The 20922-nt window shown below is 36.0% G+C and overlaps 1 protein-coding gene across 1 annotated transcript in view; it reads right to left on the bottom strand.

Moving 5' to 3' along the window:
- LOC141562414 (histone-lysine N-methyltransferase SETDB2-like) overlaps positions 1-20922 on the bottom strand; it is a 106059-nt gene that overhangs the window by 53199 nt on the left and 31938 nt on the right. Inside the window, exons 10-14 of the mRNA XM_074302456.1 lie at positions 17527-18090; positions 13993-14112; positions 11924-12093; positions 5354-5597; positions 4756-4855 (exon numbers count right to left, since the gene is read on the bottom strand). Coding sequence (XP_074158557.1) covers positions 4756-4855; positions 5354-5597; positions 11924-12093; positions 13993-14112; positions 17527-18090 — 1198 coding nt within the window. The remainder of the gene's footprint in view (positions 1-4755; positions 4856-5353; positions 5598-11923; positions 12094-13992; positions 14113-17526; positions 18091-20922) is intronic.

Below are 20922 nucleotides of genomic sequence, written 5' to 3'. Positions count from 1 at the left end.
AGGTCCTATTTTTGATGGTAATTCAAAGGCAGATAACCTTCTAACCACATTGGCCAATACTCCTTTATTTCAGGAAGCCCAAGAATCTCATTTTAAATATCATCAAGCTGCTCGAGCTTTACATTTACAATTTGGAATAACAAGAGAGGAAGCTAGGAGCATAGTAAAAGCCTGTACAGCTTGCATTCCTTTCCATGCTCCTACACTCCCTTCAGGGAAGAACCCTTGTGGTTTGAGATCCAATGAAATTTGGCAAATGGATGTGACCCATTATAAATCTTTTGGTTGTCTGTCTTTTATCCATGTTGTAGTAGACACTTTTTTCATGATTCACTTTTGCAATACCAGCAGCAAAAGAGACAGCCCGAATGGGCACTGAATTCCTTATACAAGCATTTGCAAATTATGGGTGTGCCACAAACAATAAAAACAGACAATGGAACTGTATTTACTTCTAAACACTTCACACACTTTTGTGCACAGTATCAGATTTTACACACCACTGGCATACCTTTTAATCCTCAAGGATAGGCAATAGTAGAGAAAAGAAATAGAGACATTAAGATATCCTCCAAAAACAAAAGGGGAGCCACAGATAACCCTAGAGAACTTCTAAATCTAGCCCTTTATACTATTAACTTCTTAATCTTTGACAAAGATGCACTGGCTCCGGCAGACAGGTTTTATAACCCACCAGAAGGGCAGTGTCCAGTGCGAGCAGCTCCACTATCTTTAGAAAATCGCCAGGTGATGTGGAGAGACCCAGAAAGTGGTGAATGGAAGGGACCAGATAGGTTAACTGCCTGGGGCAGAGGGTTTGCTTGTATCTCTACAGTTGAAGAAGGAATCAGATGGGTGCCAACGAGCTGTATTCGTCTTGTCCATCGGAGAGAGATGGAGCCGACCCTTGAAACATTGGGTGGTTCCATTGCTAACTGTGCCCACCACTGAAAGAGCATGGCAGTTATCGCGTTTGACTCATGGACATCAAAAATTGTTGGACTTGAAAATCTTCAGGAATCATTAGAATCCCTGAGACATGAAAAAATTATTGTAGGACTTGAAAACCCTCAGGAATCATTGGATTTTCTGAGAAATGATGGACTGTTGCAGGACTTCAAAATCTGCAGGAATCATTGGATTCCCTAACACATAAAAAGACTGTTGCAGGACTTCAAAAACCTGGGGGGGGGAATCATTGGATCCCCTGACATGTGAAACAATGGACAATAGATTGGTTTTGGACTATCTCTTTGCTGCTGAAGGAGGTGTTATGTGTGACTATTGTTTACCTACCCTCCTTCTCTAGGACTTCTGGAAATCTTTTACAACACCATGTTGATTTATATTGTTTGTTATATCACTACTAGCATGTACAATTCAATTCATGTTTGTTACACCACATTGAGCCTGCATTGGCTGTGGGGAGAGACATCATTAATAGCCTATGTGTTATTGCTATGTGTTTGTGTAATACCTCTCATGCTGATGAGTTTGTGCATACCTGTTTCTGATAAGACCCTTCAGCCCAGAAACCTGATAGCAATCCCCACTTCCCTTTGGTGCTTTTCATCTCCCTTCCTGAGATGTCAGAAAGGGCATGATCATCTCCTTTTTAGTGCTTTCACCTCCCTTCCTGAGAAGTCGGGGGTGTGTGTGATCACCTCTTTTTTGGGGTTCTCACCTCCCTGAGAAGTCAGGGATGGTGTGACCACCTGTGTTCTAAAACAAAAGAAAGCGGGAGATGTAAAGGGCTGAAACTCTGAGTTGATGCACTGAGGTCGGACAATTGAGCACTTAAGGCTAATTACCCATTGGACAATACTCTATTAGAATATGCTTGGAAAATGTCTCTTCCCACTATCCTGTGGTGGCCCAATTGTTTGGTGTATACAGAGAATTGTAGGAGGGAATAAGGGGTGGACTAATGGGCGGGAGAGGAAGAGGAGAGGTCGCAGAAATCCTGCGCATCCATTCCCTTCACTTCTACCCCTAAAGACTGAGAATAAAGATCAAGGACTTTTGCTTATCCTGACTCTGGCTGATTCTAAGGTATCCAGGGTGCTAACTCGGTCTTCACAGGACACAATCCTTATAAAGGCTCTGATGCAAGAGACTGAATCTCCTATGTGGGGGAAAAACCAGGAGGCAAGGTTGGCCAGAACAGAGAGTGCCTAAGGAGTCGTCACAAGAAATTATTCTAGAAAGATGGCTCCAGCCAGACTGTGAAAGGCTTTAAATGCTGAAGACTGGGTTCTGGCTTTTATCTTGGAGGCAAAAGGAAGTCATTGATACTTTTTGAGCAGGAGAGAGACACAGTCATATAATGTTTTAACTATCAATTTGGCAACTAAGAGAAGGGTGGATAAGAGAGTGGGATGCTGGGAGATTACTTAGGAAACAAGTGTAATAATCCAGTCAAAAGGTGATGAAAATCTGAACCAGAACCAAAGATGTGTGAATAAAGAAAGGGAAAAAGTTGCAAGAGATGTTATGAGGGCTAGAACTGACAAGGTGTAACAAGACTGGGGATGGCAGAAGGGGAAGTCAAGTATGATTCAGGTGGTGAAAAGTAGCTGAAAGGATGCATGTTGTTTCTTTCATTAGAATGAGCTCCTCAAGAACAAAGTGTCCCCGGTGCTTAGCACAATAACAGGTGCATTGTAGGCTCTAAATAAATGCTTACTGATTGAGTTACTATTGGAAATCTATACCCAGATGTCCCATAAGCATCTCAAACTCAACATAGAACTCAGTACTTTATCCTGAAATCCATTCCTCTTCCTGTTTCAATCAAATGATAATTATAAGAGGACTAGAGAGGTGGCAGATGGGGGAAGACAATCAGGAAAATGCAGTATCACAAAAACCCAGAAAGAAAAAAATGTCCGGGAAGAGGGTGATTGATGGCTGTCAAGGGCTGAAGAGCGGTAATAAAGGAGGAGGGCTGAAAAAAGGGCACAGAATTTGTCAATTAAGAGATCCCTGGTATGAAGAAAGCATGTAGTAATTAAGAGATCCCTAGTATGAAGAGAGGTGTAATAAGGCTAAAAGCCAGAAATTTCTTTCTAGAAAATCTCCTTCCTGCTTCCAGCCCATCATGGGCTAATTTTAGCCCTTTTTTTCTGTTCTAGTCCATCCTCTGCACTGAAATTTTAAGTGGCTCCCTATTGCCTCTAGGATAAAACAAATCATCATTTATTCCTAAAAGTCCTTCAGCATGTGGTTCTTCTCTGTCTTTTCAGACTTAATACTCATTAGGACCCTGTGACTTCTAATCCTGGAACATAATTCTCTCCCTTACCTACTGAGAATCCTTCTCTTCCCTATGGCTGATCTCAGGAATCACCTTTTATAGAAAGCCTTTCCTGATCCCTTCCACTTGTTAGGTGTGCTCTCCCTCCTGATACAATTTGTATTCATTTGGTTGTATATTTATCTCCTTCTTAGTAGAATAGAACCTCCTTAAGGTCAGAGCTTATTTTGCATTGTCTTAGTATCTATCTTCACAACCTAACATATAATGCTTTACACAAAGTAGACAAGTAACAAGTGCTTGTTGAAATGAATTATTTCCAGTTGTTTTATGCTCCAGTCCTCTCAATGACTTTTGGGCTTGAGCTTGGGAGACTTGTGGCTGACATGCAATCTGCACACAGAGGCACCTTTACTCAGTGAGATTCATCATAAACTTTGGGTTGTTATGCACCTAAAGTAATGAATTCAGTCTTTGATATGTTTCCTGAGGGAAAGATGGAAGAGATTCTGTAGTTGACCTCTCTGTATTATGAAATGTACTTCAAAGCCTATAAAACATCCCTTTTTAAGACAGCTACTTCTCAGCCCTTTTGATAGTGGCAAGGAACTGGACAGTGAATTGATGCTCACCAGTTAGGGAATGGCTGATTAAGTTATGGTATATGAAAGTAAAGAAATGGGAATGGAATATAATGGAAAAAGGAAAGGAATGGAATAACCTTATTGTTCTATAAGAAATGATGAACAAGCTGATTTCAGAAAAGTCTGGAAAGACTTATATGAACTGATGCTGTGAAGTGAGTAGAACCAAGAGAACAATAAGATTATATGATGATCAATTATGATAGACCTGGCTCTTTCAACAATGAGATGATTCAAGACAATTCCAATAGAGTTGTGATAGAGAGAGCCATCCATACCCAGAGAGAGAACTGTGGGGACTGAATGCGGATCAACTCTTTTTTTTTTTTTTTTTTTTTTTTTTTGGTGGTATTTTTTGCTTGTTTTTTTTTTCTCTCTCTCTCTGTTTTTCCCCCCCTTTAGATCTGATTTTTTGGCGTAGCACGATAAATCTGGAAATACACTCAGGACAATTGCACATGTTTAACCTATAATGGATTGCTTGCTATTGAGGGGAGGGGGAAGGGAAAAAAATTTGTTACACAAACTTTTACATGTTTGTAGAAAAGTAAAAAAGTATTAATTAAAAAAAAAAAAGAACAGCTACTTCTTCTAATATCTGTATTTAAGGAATCTTTCTTGTTACCCCTCCTTTTTTCCACAATCATATTATGTGAACACATCAGGTATTTAAAAGTGGGTTGCGTGTATTTTGTTCATCATCTTATAACCCTATCCCACAATGAGAGAAATCCCACAGAGATAAAAAACATTTTATGAAATATTAGGGACAAATAAGGAAAGTTAACATCATTGTCATTTCACAAAAGGGACAACTATGTTTTGATAGCCAACTGCTAATTTTTACATTCTTACCCTTTTTTTCCGAAAGTTTTGAAGAAGAGCTGTTTTAGTTTTAGGTCTTCTAATGGATGGTTGATTTTCAATTCTTAGATCATATTCATAATTCTCAACCCTGAGGCAAAACACATATCATTGTGACTACATACACAACACAAAATCTATACTCTGGCTCTCTCAGAAGTTTCTACAAGAGGGTGTTTATTTAAAAAAATTTAATCAGTAAAGCAAATAATTATTTCCTCAGGAATACATCATTACTATACAGAACATATACACATATACATACTCTTCTCTAAGGAAAAACACTAAAGTTATACCTTAAAACTTACAAAAAGGAGGAAAGGAAGAAAACCCAGAAAATGAAATTTGGGTTAGAGGAATCAAGAATAATAATGAAAATCCTGAGTATCTAAATGAAAGTAATCAAAATTATAACTGTACAAATGGTACATTTGAGAATGCCACTAGAAAGGTCTTTTCCCCCTACTTTCCTCAAAGCATTCTACTTTCAGATTTTCAAAGCAGATAAGATTAAGATACAGACTTCAGAGGTTAAGGGAAAATACATATCAGATCCTTCATATGGAAGGATGAGATTATTAGCGCTTACTGAATGGATGGATTTGGATCACTGCTGAGCTCAATCAGATACTCCTCAGTTTCTGTGTCTCCAGGAATTGCTCCTACTTCAATCTGGACAAACTCAATTTCAGGATCAGAATAAGCAGCTTCCATTCTTCTCTTCTTTGAAAATGCTGGGGATCCACTGTCATTGGTAATAGTGTCCTCTTCCTCTTCCTCTTTTCCTTCAACAGAGCTACTTTCCTCCAGGCCAGCTCTGCTTAGTAATCTCCCTGGGAAAAAAACCAAAATCTTCATCCTATGAACTGATTGAACTGAGAAAACCACTTTGAAAATGAATCCTTAGAAATTGAGGACAAGCCACTTGGTCTCCCTGTGCCAAAATAGAATAAAAGTATTAATTTGATTCACAAAACTGAGAGTTAAACAATGAAGTAAGTTTTGAAATGTACAGGATGTCAGCTCCTGGAGTCCTGGATAAAAATCCCATCTGTAACACATTTGCTGTGTGAAAACAGGCAAGACCTTTAGGCCTCAGTTGTAATACAGAAATGATGGTATTTGTCTCACATAGTTGTTGTGAGGTTCAAAGGCTATGATATATATAAAGTGCTTTGTAAACCTTAGAAAGTTATATAAAACAAATTTAAGATACTAAAATGATAATGATTATTACAGTTTTACTAAAATACCATAAAAGAGAGAATACACAATTGTAATACTATAAAAGGTTGGCAAATGTAGCTTTTAAAAATGCAGATATTTGGGAAAAAATGCAAATGATGATGGCCTAGCTGTACTAGACCTAAAACTATATTATAAAGCAGTGTTCATCAAAACCACTTGGTACCAGCTAAGAAACAGAGCAGCGGATCAGTGGAATAGGTTAAGTTCACAAGACACAACAGTCAATGACTAGAGTAATTCTAGTGTTTGATAAAGCCAAAGATTCCAGCTTCTGGGATACATTATGAATATAATATAGTAATATGAATATAAAGAATTATTATTCTCTTAAGAAACAATCAGCAGGATGATTTCAGAAAGTCCTGCAGATATTTACATGAACTAATGCAAAGTAAAGTGAGCAGAACTAGAAAAACATTGTACATGGCAACAAAATTATATATGATGGACTTGACTCTACAACAATGAGGTGATTCAGGGCAATTCCATAGACTTGTGATGTGAGAGCCATCTGCATCCAGAGAGAGGACTATGGGGATTATATGTGGATCACAAAATTTTCACCTTTTTTGTTTGCTTGCTTTTTTCCCTTATATTTTATATGATTGTTCTTGTGCAGCACGATAAATGCAGAAATATGTTTAGAAGAATTGCATATGTTTAACCTACATTGAATTACTTACTCTCTAGGAGAGGGAGTGGAGAGAAGGGAGGGAGAAAAATTTGGAACATAAAGTTTTGCAAGGGTGAATGTTGAAAACTATCTTTGCATGTATTTTGAAAATAAAAAACTATTATAAAAATTGCAGATTTTGTGTTTTAACAAAATCTTTTAGAACCCAAACTCTTTTTGCCCCATTTTCTGATCCCCCAAAAAAATCCTCAAGAGAGAGAGAGAGAGAGAGAGAGAGAGAGAAAGAGAGAGAGAGAGACACACACACAGAGTTTTGGTCTTTTGTTTTACAAAATCAAAAATAATAGGATATCATATTATGGCATTTAATAGGCTTTCTGCTAGTCACTAGAAGTGAAAGTTCACTGGCTTATATTTTGTTCCAATAGCACAGAAAATGGTGAAATTTCTGAGCCATCATTTATTTAGCAAATGGAGATTCTTTCTATCTAGGAACTTTTGAGCAGTGAAAGGCACAAATGTCCATGTACTGAGAATAAAGAAGAGAGGAGTGAAAGCTGGGGAAGGGCAATGGGTGAAGAGGGATTGAGGGTTGTTGCTTTTTTTTATGATTTTGTAAATTAATTTTATAATTATAACATTTTTTACAACATTATCCCTTGTACTCCCTTCTGTTCCAAATTTTCCCCTACTTCCCTCCACCCCCTCCCCTAGATGACAGGCATTCCCATACATATTAAATATGTTAAAGTATATCCTAGGTACAATATATATGTGTAGAACCAAATTTTGTTGTTGTTGTTGTTGCAAAGGAAGAATTGGATTCGGAAGGTAAAAATAACCTGAGGAGAAAAACAAAAAAAAGCTAACAGTTTACACTCATTTCCCAGTGTTCCTTTTCTGGGTATAGCTGATTCTGTCCATCACTGATCAACTGGAATTGGATTAGCTCTTCTCTATGTTGAAGATATCCACTTCCATCAGAATACATCCTCATACAGTATCATTGTTGAAATGTATAATGATCTCCTAGTTCTGCTCGTTTCACTTAGCATCAGTTGATGTAAGTCTCTCCAAGCCTCTCTGTATTCATCCTGTTGGTCATTTTGTACAGAACAATAATATTCCATAATATTCATATACCATAATTTACCCAAACATTCTCCAGTTGATGGGCATCCGTTCATTTTCTAGTTCCTAGCCACCACAAAAAGGTCTGCCACAAACATTTTGGCACATACAGATCCCTTTCCCTTCTTTAGTATTTCCTTGGGATATAAGTCCAGTAGTAGCACTGCTAGATCAAAGGGTATACACAGTTTGATAACTTTTTGGGCATAATTCCAGATTGAGATCCAGAATGGTGGGATTCTTTCACAACTCCACCAACAATGCATCAGTGTCCCAGTTTTTCCACATCCCCTCCAACATTTATCATTATTTGTTCCTGTCATCTTAGCCAATCTGACAGGTGTGTAGTGTATCTCAGAGTTGTCTTAATTTGCATTTCTCTGATCAATAGTGATTTGGAACACTCTTTCATATGAGTAGAAATAGTTTTAATTTCATCATCTGAAAATTGTCTGTTCATATCCTTTGACCATTTATCAATTGGAGAATGGCTTGATTTCTTATAAATTAAAGTCAATTTTCTGTATATTTTGGAGATGAAGCCTTTATCAGAACTTTTAACTGTAAAAATGTTTTCCCAATTTGTTACTTCCCTTCTAATCTTGTTTGCTTTAGTTTTGTTTGTGCAAAAACTTTTTAATTTGATGTAATCAAAATTTTCTATTTTGTGATCAATAATGATCTCTAGTTCTCCTTTGGACACAAATTCCTTCCTCCTCCACAAGTCTGAGAGGTAAACTATCCCATGTTCCTCTAATTTATTTATGATCTCGTTCTTTATGCCTAAATCTTGGACCCATTTTGATCTTATCTTAGTATGTGGTGTTAAATGTGGGTCCATGCTTACTTTCTGCCATACTAATTTCCAATTTTCCCAGCAGTTTTTGTCAAATAATGAATTCTTATCCCAGAAGTTGGGATCTTTGGGTTTGTCAAACACTAGATTGCTATTTTTATTCACTATCTTGCCCTGTGAACCTAACCTATTCCACTGATCAACTAGTTTATTTCTTAGCCAATACCAAATGGTTTTGGTGACTTCTGCTTTATAATATAGTTCTAGATCAGGTACAGCTAGACCACCTTCACTTAATTTTTTTTTTCATTACTTCCCTTGAAATTCTCGACTTTTTGTTCTTCCATATGAATTTTGTTGTTACTTTTTCTAGGTCATTAAAATAGTTTCTTGAGAGTCTGATTGGTATAGCACTAAATAAATAGATTAGTTTAGGGAGTATTGTCATCTTAATGATATTTGCTAGGCCTATCCAAGAGCACTCAATGTCTTTCCAATTATTTAAATCTGACTTTATTTTTGTGGCAAGTGTTTTGTAATTTTGCTCATATAATTCCTGACTCTCCTTTGGTAGATATATTCCCTAATATTTTGTACTATCGACCGTTATTTTGAATGGAATTTCCCTTTGTATCTCTTGATTTGGTAATGTATAAAAATGCTGAGGATTTATGTGGATTTATTTTGTATCCTGCAACTTTGCTAAAGTTCTGAATTATTTCTAATAGCTTTTTAGCAGTCTCTTTGGGGTTCTATAAGTATACCATCATGTCATCTGCAAAGAGTGATAGTTTGATTTCCTCATTACCTACTTTAATTTCTTGAATCTCTTTCTCGGCTCTTATTGCCGAGGCTAGCGTTTCTAGTACTATATTGAATAGTAATGGTGATAGTGGGCAACCTTGTTTCACTCTTGATCTTACTGGGAAAGGTTCTAGTTTATCGCCATTACATATGATGTTTACTGACAGTTTTAAATATATGCTCCTTTTTATTTTAAGGAATAGTCCATTTATTCCTATATTCTCAAGTGTTTTTAGTAGGAATGGATGTTGGATTTTATCAAATGCTTTCTCTGCATCTAATTGAGATGATCGTATGGTTTTTGTTAATTTGGTTATTGATTTATGCTAATAGTTTTCCTAATATTGAACCAGCCCTGCATTCCTGGTATAAATCCCACTTGGTCATAGTGTATTATCCTGGGAATGATTTTCTGTAGTCTTTTTGCTAATATTTTATTTAAGATTTTAGCATCAATATTCATTAGGGAGATTGGGCTACAATTTTATTTCTCAGTTTTCAGCCTACCTGGTTCAGGTATCAGTACCATGTCTGTGTCATAAAAGGAATTTGGTAGGATTCCTTCAATCCCTATTTTTTTTTTTTTCAAATACTTTACATAGCATTGGAGTTAGTTGTTCTTTAAGTGTTTGGTAGAATTCACATGTAAATCCATCTGGTCCTGAGGATTTTTTCTTAGGAAGTTGGTTAGTTCTATTTCTTTTTCTGATATGGGACTATTCAGACTATTTACTTCTTCCTCTGTTAATCTGGGCAAGCTATATTTTTGAAGATATTCCTCCATTTCATTTAAGTTATTGAATTTATTGGAATAAAGTTGAGCAAAGTAGCTCCTAACTATTGTTCTAATTTCCTCTTCATTAGTTGTGAGTTCTCCCTTTTCATTTTTAAGACTAACAATTTGCTTTTCCTCTTTCTTTTTTTAAAATCAGATTTACTAAGAGTTTGTCTATTTTGTTGTTTTTTTCATAGAACCAACTCTTAAGTTTTATTAATTAATTCAATAGTTTTTTACTTTCAATTTTATTAATCTCACCTTTTATTTTTAGAATTTCAAGTTTAGTGTTTGTCTGGGGGTTTTTAATTTGTTCCTTTTCTAGCAATTTTAGTTGTAAGCCCAATTCATTGACCCTCTCCTTTCTCTATTTTATGCAAGTAGGTCTCTAGAGATATAAAACTTCCTCTTATTACTGCTTTGGCTGTAACCCACACATTTTGGTATGATGTCACATTATTGTCATTTTCTTGGGTGAAGTTATTAATTATGCCTATGATTTGCTGTTTTACCCAATCATTCTTTAGTATAAGATTATTTAGTTTCCAATTATTTTTTAGTCTATTTTCTCCTGGCTTTTTATTAAATGTAATTTTAATTGCATTGTGGTCTGAAAAGGATGCATTTACTATTTCTGCCTTACTGCATTTGATTTTGAGGTTTTTATGTCCTAGTATATGATCAATTTTTGTATAGGTTCCATGAACTGCTGAAAAGAAAGTGTACTCCTTTCTGTCTCCATTTAGCTTTCGCCAAAGATCTATTATATCAAACTTTTCTAGTATTCTATTTACCTCTTTGACTTCTTATTTATTTTGTGGTTTGATTTATCTAATTCTGAGAGTGCAAGGTTGAGATCTCCCACTATTATATAGTTTTGCTGTCTATTTCTTTTTGCAGCTCTCTTAATTTCTCTTTTAAGAATTTAGATGCTGCACCACTTGGTGCATATATGTTTAATATTGATACTGCTTCATTATTGATGCTTCCCTTTAGCAGGATATAATGCCCTTCCTTATCTCTTTTAATTAGATCAATTTTTGTTTTTGCTTGATCTGAGATAATAGCTCGTAGGATAGCTACGAGGGTTGTTACTTTTAAATCTGACTCAGGTTTGAACTCCTCTATTCCTCAAATAGAAAAAGTTCAGAGAATTTAGGGATCATTAGAGATCTAAGTCATTTTTTACAGTTCTATAGCAAGTGACAGAGTCAGAACCAGAATTCATATCCTGTAATGACAATAACTGGATTCTTTCCATAATAGCCCACTATGCCATGCTCCACTTTTCCTGGATATTCAGTGGAAGTCTTGGTCAATGCTGCTTTTGCATTCAGAGAAAATAAATGCCAGGCAGCACAAAGAGGAGCCACTTCATTTCACTGTTATACTTAAAGACTTGCCTTCTCTCATCCTGAACACTTCCCAGACTTGATGGTAACAAAGGTAGGAAGATATGGAAGCACACACTGTTGGGCTTAAATGTTTGTCAATTCAGAAAATTGGATTTTTTTTTCTTTTGTTTTCTCTGTGTCCCTTCCTTTAAAATCAAAACCAGTTTTTGAAGCTGTTCTCTTCCTATGTGGGGACCTCTCACCTTCAGTCATCAGGTTATAAACCCCTTAAATTGTCTTCATCTCTCTCCTCTTCAACACTGTTTCCTCTATTATCAACACAGGCTCAATAAATAAAGCAGTATCTCTGAAATTATCATCAGTCATTAAGGACTGACTCTATTGCAGATTTCTTTCAACACAAGACTTCATTTTACCTGAGTAAGTGCAAACAAATGTCCCTTTGTCAATGTCATCGAGGCAGCGGACTCCCCATCCTTTCTTCTCAGTTTTGAATACCTCAAGGCGCACTTGGAGACCCTGCTGGACCACTCTGTTCTGACATGTTCTTGGATCACATTTACACAAGAGGCTGCATTCAAAAATTCTGCCAGTGAAAAATATAACCAAAAAATAGGTTGGGGAAGCAAATAGTGACAGCAATGCTCTCATAGACAAACAGATGCAGAAGAACTCTAAACACAGGATGCAGCCCTTTTGAAGCTATGCTTTATTCAGACCACAGGGGCCTAGGAGGAGGCAGAGAGCTAGGCTGAAATGAAAATAGAGGGGAGAGAAAAGCAAAGATGGACAAAAATGTCAGGCTCAGAAACCAAAAGCAGTTCTAAGGAGAAATGAAAGAGAAGCCATGTTATGTCACAAAGGAAAAGACATACGTATAGAAATTTCATAGCAGAACTTTTTGTGATAGCTGAGAACAGGAAACAAAGTGGATAAATGAATTTATGGCACATTATAGTGCTGTAAGAAATGGCTAATATGACTGACTCAAAGAAACCTGGAAAGACTTCTATGAACTGAAGAATGATAGGAGAAGCAGTTTATAAGTGGATCACGGTAAGGTCTAAGAAAACAACTATGAAAGACTGTAGAACACTTGCATCCCTGCAATGACTCATCATGATGACAGAAGCCTAAAAATAGAATATCCATGCCCCTGCCATTCTGGTAGTAGTAGCTGGATATGGGTGCAGAGTGAGACAATGCTCAGACAGAGCCAACAGTTAGCTTTGCTTTGTAACAAGACTTATTTGTTATAAGAGAAGGTTTCCACAGGGAAAAGAGAAGGATTAAGAGGGAATAAAATAAGTTTAGGAACATCAATTAAACACTTAAAAGATACAGAAAACTATAAAGTTCAGAAAAGGATATAAAGAGGGCAATTTTGTTAATATGTTAATATGTTTAATATGTTAATACACACTTTAAAAATTATTTAACAAAGATAAATAGTTTCAAATGCAATCCTGGCTTTTTAAAAAATATTCATTAATGAAAAAAAAAGTTACAAGGTAAATAAGATAAAATAAATATGGAAGAAGACTAACTGTGAGTCATAAAAGGGCTGCCATGAGATTTCCAGATTACTTTTGACCAAGTAAGCTCTATTTGCTGTATTTAAAATTGTAAATCCTAGCAGAAGATAACCATATTTCCAAAGTTTAGATCTCTATATAAATTTATTAATGAGCAAAGAATTTCTAGGTATGGGCAACTTTTGCAATAGGGCAAAATCAACCTCTTCATTTAAAATATATTAAAAGGCCCACTCCTTTGTTCTCCAAGAGGACCCTGACTTCAGGGAGGTTATGCCATGACATGCAAGTGAACTGGATTTAAGTGAGGGAGGGCTGTGCAAGGTTACCAACCTCATTTACTCCTTTATACCCATCTGGGTTCAATGGCAAAATATAGATTATGATAACCGAAGATGCCCAAAGAGTGCTAAAGTTAAAGGAGCTAATAAAATGTAATAGACTATATATACAGATAAGTAAAATGCAAATCAGTAAAGGCTAAGTATAAAAAAGAACAGTAAGATATATGATCACAAAAAGGAGAAATCATTTTTAGGTGAAGGAATAGGGAAGACAGCATCTGGGAAGAGTTTTGGACACAATGGCAAAGGTACTGATGAGTGTTACTGAGTATAAATCTCAGACTTCCATTTCAAGAACACACAAACTATTTACCTTTTTGTTTGTTTTTTTTTGTACCACTGTCATAGACATGTGAAATTTAGTTATACCTCTGAGAATCAATCAAGCACTTAAGTACTTGTGAAATGCTCACTGTATCAGGCACTTGGGATGCAAAGGCAAAGATGAAACAGTCTCTTTTCTCAAGATTATGTTCTCTTGGGGAAGATAATATGGACCCATAAGAATATATGAAAATACAAAAGACAAATCCTGTTAGGGATGATGAGAAAGAGAAACTCCTCACCAGTTGCAGTCCTCTCCAACAGAACACAAGCAGTTCTTACCCGTTGGGTACTGGCTGCTGCAGTCTTTTATAGCTGTAGCCAGGAATAGGTTTGGCACTGGACCATGCAGAACTCTCACCATAGCCCTTTGCAGTCAGCTGAAGGCATGCACATTTTTCTCTAAAAGTCGAGCAATAGACAAAGTAAAAAAAAATATAAACACAAGGTCAGCAAGTGCAAAAGATCAGCAATGAAGTAGGAGAGGAGAGAAGAGGGACATATAGTAAAGGATACAAGTATACTTTGCATATTCATTTGGGGCCATTGAAGTACAACCCAGTCCCCAAAAACCTAGGGACCTGGTCAAAGGGGAAAGATGTGCCTCCAACTCATGTCTATCATTCCAGGATTATCTGTGGCTTCTGCCTCCTCACTTTGGCAGCTTAAGTTTCCTAAAATTTTCAAATATGCTGCAACTATCTTCTCTTAAATGGGGAAGGTATAGAATCTTTCTTGTGTTTTCTGTTATCAAAACTTCCACTTGCCAAAATAGAGCTGTTACTTCCTCAGGGATTAGGTACCTCTTGACATCTAAGCATGATGCAAACTACTAGAAAAACAAAGTGGTACTGTAGTAATCTTTTGTCAACTTCTATAAATTTTCCTCATGAAAATTCCACAGTACTTAAAATTGTTACCTGCCACCTATATTTCTTATAGACTATGCCACTATCTTCTTTCAGTGGCCCAAATAATAATATGGCTCAGATCTCTTGTCGCTGATGAGCTCATATGTTTGTGCTGGAAAAATAAGACTTCTGTACATACCTATAAGGGATTTTCACTGACACATGGAAAAACTGGGCAAACAACAGCTTAGTACCTAGGCACCTAAATCTCTTTTTCCTTACTTAAGTGGCTAGGCAAAGTTTGATAATTAGGCAAAAAATTATAATTTGTACATAAATGCTTATGTATATGAAAGTAGGTAGATATTATCAAGAGTATTAGTTAGAAAATCAGACCTGGATTCTAGTTTCAAATTTGCTATAATTCATTTAGTGACTTTTGGCAAAATAATTAAGCTCTTTGGATCTTGGTTTCCTCATTTGCATAATGAGAAATCACAGAACTATAGTCATCTAGTTCACAAATCTTATTTACACTATCTTTGTTAAGTTGTAAATCCAGGCTCCATTTATACACCTACAGCAACAAAAGAACTCATTGCTCCTTGAGTCAACTTATTCAAGTTTTAGACAGCTACAATTATTAATAAAGTTTCTCTTATGCTTAACTAAAATTTACTTTCCCTTAATTTGGATCCACTAATCTTAGCTTTGTCCTTCAGGATAAAAAAGAACAAGTCTAATTTCTTTTCCACATGATAACTTTCAAAATACTAGAAGACAGTTCTCATTCTTCCCCTTTATTCTTTCTTCTCCTGTCCAGCTCTCTGCTGATTCATCATTCAAGTAATTTTCCTTCTCTGAAGGAAAAAAGGTTTCTAATTGTCAATGTCCTTTCTAAAATAAGGTGCCCTGGACTAGATGTACACTGAAAAATTATCTAATCTGAACCAAATACTCCTTTGCTCTGGAGACAATGTTTCTGTTAACCTAAAACTGCATTACACTTTTTTGGCTATTACATATAACACTGAGTCTGTAATTCACAAATTCTAGTTCTTCTTCTTTTTTTTTTTTTTTTTCCATTTGGGAGTTAATTTATATAGAAGAGAGTATAGTATGTTAGACTTAGAGGCACAAAGATCTGAACTTAGGTCCTACCTCAGGACACTTACTAGCTATGTGATCTTCCGCATCTTCTAAACCTTTTTGTGGTTCTGTTTTCTCTTCTGTAAAAAAGAGGTGGCTAGACTTGATGATCTCTTAAGTTTCTTCCTGTTCTAAGTCTATAAACCTATAGGATAGCCTTGTCTCCTTGATCTTGTACAGTTGATTTAAAAAATCAAAGTACAAGACTTTAAATTTAGTCTTATGAAAATTCATCTTATTAGCTAATCATTTTATCCTGGCAAAACGCCTTAGCACAGAGACTGAAGATCCGGGTTCAAATTCCAGTCCTATCACATAACAGATATGACACAAGGCAAATCACTTAACCTCTTAGACCCTCATATTACTTATTTGTTAAAATGAGGCAGTGATCATTATATTACATATCTGAAAGGGTTGTTATGAGGAAAACAGATTAAATTTATGAAATAATATATGAATACTATTTATTAAAAGTTATTTGATCATATTTCTCTCATCCAAACTATAAGCTATCTCTCCCAGCTTCAAGGTTTGCATAAATTCAATAAGCAAACTAACAATACCTTCACTGAAGTCATTAATAAAAATGTCCAACAGAATAGAGCCAAGCAGAGTCAGACTGCTACCACACAACTCAATGCTTACCTTTCCACAATGATATCCATCAGCACTCTTTGGGGCTAGTTAGTCACAAACAGGTCCCACATTTCTTCATCATCATCCCCAAGGATTATCATGAATTAGTTACATATGTTACTGAAATCCAAATATACTCTATCCATGGCATTCCTTTAATCTACTAGTCTAGAAACTATAGAAGGAATTGGACTAGAAAATCTGGAGAAAAGATCACTCCAATTTCAGGCTATATTGCTGATAAATTTCTAATATCTGCTATCTCTAAACAGGCAAGAACAATTTATATCTATTAACATATATATATATATATATTTTTTGTTTTACATGTTTATACCTTTGTTAAAAACCTTTTTACCATTATTAAAGCTAAAGCACTGTTAAATGCCAACATATTTCCATATATCTTATATTTCAAAGTAGGGATGAGGGTTCTTCAACATTCTGGTGTACTGACAAGGGTTAAAGGCAAAGACATTTACTTAACCTTACTAGTAATTAGCCTTTCCAACAAACATAGAAAAAGCACATCAACTCATGAACTTCTCAGTTATTCTTCTGTTCTGTGGACACTAATATCTTCAGACTTAGTGTAGGTTACAAATGTCCAAAAATATGCTAATATTTGACATTACTCTGAATAGTTATATAATTGTTGACTAAGAACATTAGTTAAAACTTTTAAGTATAACTATAATTAGATCAAATTCATAAGCCATAGATAACACTGCTACATATAGTTTCAGATTAGGTATCTTTAGGTTTGACCTATTCTTCAAAATACTTTTCTGTATTATGTTTTCCAATTTTATACTATATTGTTCTTATGATCAGTAGCTGAAGAATTTATTTCACAAGTTTCTGTGATCAGAAGCTTCAGAGCTTCATGACACAAGTATATATTTCTCAAGTAAAAACAATGGAAAATCTGCAATTTAAAAATGCTTCATAAATATCAAATAATATGTGATACTAAATTAAGGGGATTCCATTAAAATTTAGTCAAATTGAAGAACATACTTGGATAACATATGGAAACTATAGTACTATTTGGTTAAAAAGGTTTTTCCCCTTTATCAATCTACTGATGGCTATTCAGTAGGCCAGGTGGCTCCCCAGCAGAGATTCCCCTGGGAAAAGGCCTTTGGGATCCTGATCAAACCTATTTTCTACTCACATATCCATGCAGCCTTTTGAGCAGTCACATGAATTACTAAACATGCCAGAAAAATTGTTGAGGTAGTAGGCACGTGGCCATGTCCGTCTCCGGTACTTGAAGTGTGGCAGTCTTCTGTTGTCAATTTCATTACAGAAAGTAACAGGCACAGATTCGGTTCCGTGGCTAATATCAGAGTCAGAAACAAAAACTTCTTTCTTCAGCAAATTTCTGTTCAACTGCACATAGGTATTGAAAGAAAAATGATGTAAAAATAAAAAGCTACAGTCTGTTTCAAGCAGGTAACGGTGGACTTCCTTAAAGTTCCTCAAACTCCTTCCACAAGGAGTTTTATAATTCACATGGAATGCAGCACAATTAGAATTTGTCTTTGCATGTCGCCTTTGGAAATGACTCAAGATGGGGATCATGAGTGGGTTTTCTACTTTGGAGGTAAAAGGTGTTTTCGGTAGACATGTATCACAGCAGTGATGATTCTGATAAAACAGACGCAGAGATACTATTTTGTCTTCATAATCTGAAACTTCATTTTCCAAAGTTAGAACTGCTATATCCTCTACAGTTCTGTTAAAAATGACAGAAGAATGATTAGTGACACAAAGTTATAGGGATATGCCTTTAAAAAGAAAACATACACCATAGTGGTAAGCTGGTGTCCTACCATAATACTCTGTGCTACTGTCATCACAAACCTAAGTCAGAATCTGAAATAACCATACTTTGTTGCATTTTGATCTCTCATAATTATTCCTAATGTCAGATTATAAAGCTCCAGCAGCCTAAAATCATACCTGGAATTGCTTAATTCGTGACTATGCCTTAAGTTTAGTATAGTCACTTATCAAATTCCCAGTTGAGGCAATATCTGTAAGTTCACAAACATCATGGATTCATTCAGTGAAAAGCAGTCAGACTAGCTATTTTTTTTTAGTATTCCAGTTGATAAGATTATTCCATTTTCTCTTCAGTTATTATTATTACTGTTTTAATAGCATGTTAAAGTTTCGTATCAATTATTTCTTGTAACATCCTGTGAGGTGATTACTGTGATTATCATGTCCATTTTACAGACAAGGAAACTAAACCTTAGAGAGGTTACGTGGCTCATTAAAGGATCCTTGTTAGTTAATGAGGCAAAATTCAAATCCAGGCCTTTCTGGTTTTCTAAGTCCACTATTATTTACTATAGCATCTTGCTTAGTTAGCTATTGTTGGAATATTGTAATCCAGATGAAGATAGTGAAGAGCAGTAAAAAAGGAATGAACACAATAGTTCCAAATAAGGAATGGGATTTTAGCTTAAGGCTTTGTTTTATCATAAAATACTATAGTTTTTGTTTTGTTTTTTTATGTTATGCTTTTAGTTCTGTTTTTATTCATTATAAGAGACTTAAGTAATTCTGCAAAAATTACAGACTAGGGACTTCTGGGAAAATGGTGGACTAGATCTAGACAACTCACTTTTTCCTGCCCCCAACTTCTAGGAACACTAAAGAGACACGAGGAAGGCAAGCAAACAGAAACAAAGATGCATGCCTAAGCACAAATGAAGACACTCAAAAAAAACCAACAATGACAAAGCCTCAGATATTGAGGAGTAGCTATTTCTAGTGTTGCTAGAACTATTCCCAGCAGTGCTTCACCAGGAAGGACTGCAGCAAGCTGGAAGAGTAGAAAGGTGGCCAGTTGTTGTGTGCTGTTTGAGTCAAGGCAAGACAGAGGTGTCTAACCTGCCTCCATAGATCCTGCTCTCATAGCATGTCCTCCCCAGCAAAATCTTGAAAAGCCTTGGAGAAGAGACAGATTTCTGGGGCATCTGACATGGTCCAGTCCCTTCTACTACTGGATACTCTCTCTTCTGAATTATCCTGGCTCTTCTCCCATCTCCACAACCACTTCTCAGTCTCCATTGCTGCCTCTTCCTCCACTGGTGGAGGTGCACACTAAACAGAGGTGCCTTACAAAAGACTTGATCTTGGCTCCCCTTCTGTTTTTGCCTTGATCTGTTTTACTTGCAGATCTCATCAGCTTTCATTGAGTTTATCATCTTTATGCAGATGATTCCAAGATCTATATCCAGCTGTAGTCTCTCTATAGAGTCATAAGTACACATTTCCAACAGCCTCTTGGACACCTTGAACTAGATGTCCCCAAACATATCTCAAACTCAACATATCCAAAATAAAATTCATCATCTTATCTCCAAAACCTTTTTACTTGCAAACACTGCTCTTATTATGGAGGACATCCCCATTTTTTCAGTCTTCATTATCTTTACATTCGCTCTCTTCACTTCTCCCCTCTCTCTTCTATACTTGCCCCTCTCCCTATTCATACTGCCCCAACTTTAGTTCAGGTCCTTACCACCTTTAACCAGAACACTTACTGGGTTTCCTACTTTGACTGCTCTTTGTCTCATGTGCCAAAGTGCAGGTCTAACCACGTCACTCTCCTGCTCAAATGGAAGCCAAAGTGGTTCTCTATGACCTCCTGGGTCAAACATGCACTACTCCATTTGGCCTTGACACAACAGCTGATGTTTTAAAACAAGTTTCTTTGGTCTTTTTTCCAGTGCTATTGTCTCCCCTACTTTTTTAAGCTGTCATTTTCTTAAGTTTTCAATTATTTTCCAAGAGTTCATACTGTTCACACACAGACACACACAGACACACAGACACACACACACACACACACACACACACACACACACACACCCTCTAAAATGCAGCTTTTCATGTCTAGGGCTAAAGAATGAATTTAGAATACAGACCAGACATTGGCTTTGCTAGAGACTCCTTCTGTTCAAAAGGGGGCAAGAGAATTCTCATTTAATTGAAGCTATCAGTCTCTCAAAAACAAAACCACAGATTTAGAGCTTCAGAAGATATTAGATCCATTTCAACATTCTCACTTTACAGATGAGGAAACTGAGGCCCAGAAACATTCAGTGACCTGCCTGACATAAAAATTGGAAACATCAGAGGTAAGATTGACCTCAAGTCCTCTGACTCCCAAAGTTAAGTATTTACCATGTCAAGAAAAGGGGGGAAAAAAAAACCCAAGGAAGATTATGAAGTCAAATTATGATTCTATAATCTATGATTCAAATGATGATTTGTACAGATACTCTCTAACATAAAATGACTAAGAAACAAAATAAAAAATAACATTTACACAGTCCTTTAAAGAGTTTTACAAATATTAAATAAAATTAATTAATTAAATAAAATTAATTAAATAAAATTAATCCTCACAATAATCAAGGGAGATAGGTGCTATTCCCCCCCCCCCTTTTACAGATGAGGAAACTGAGGTAAGAAGTGCTTAAGTAACTTGCACAGAAACACACAACTAGTAAGTGTATGAGATTGGATTTAAACTCAGATCCTTGAAAGA

The sequence above is a fragment of the Sminthopsis crassicaudata genome, chromosome 3, assembly GCF_048593235.1.
Source record: "Sminthopsis crassicaudata isolate SCR6 chromosome 3, ASM4859323v1, whole genome shotgun sequence".
Taxonomy (NCBI): Eukaryota; Metazoa; Chordata; class Mammalia; order Dasyuromorphia; family Dasyuridae; genus Sminthopsis; species Sminthopsis crassicaudata.
This window is presented reverse-complemented; position numbering and strand designations above follow the sequence as displayed.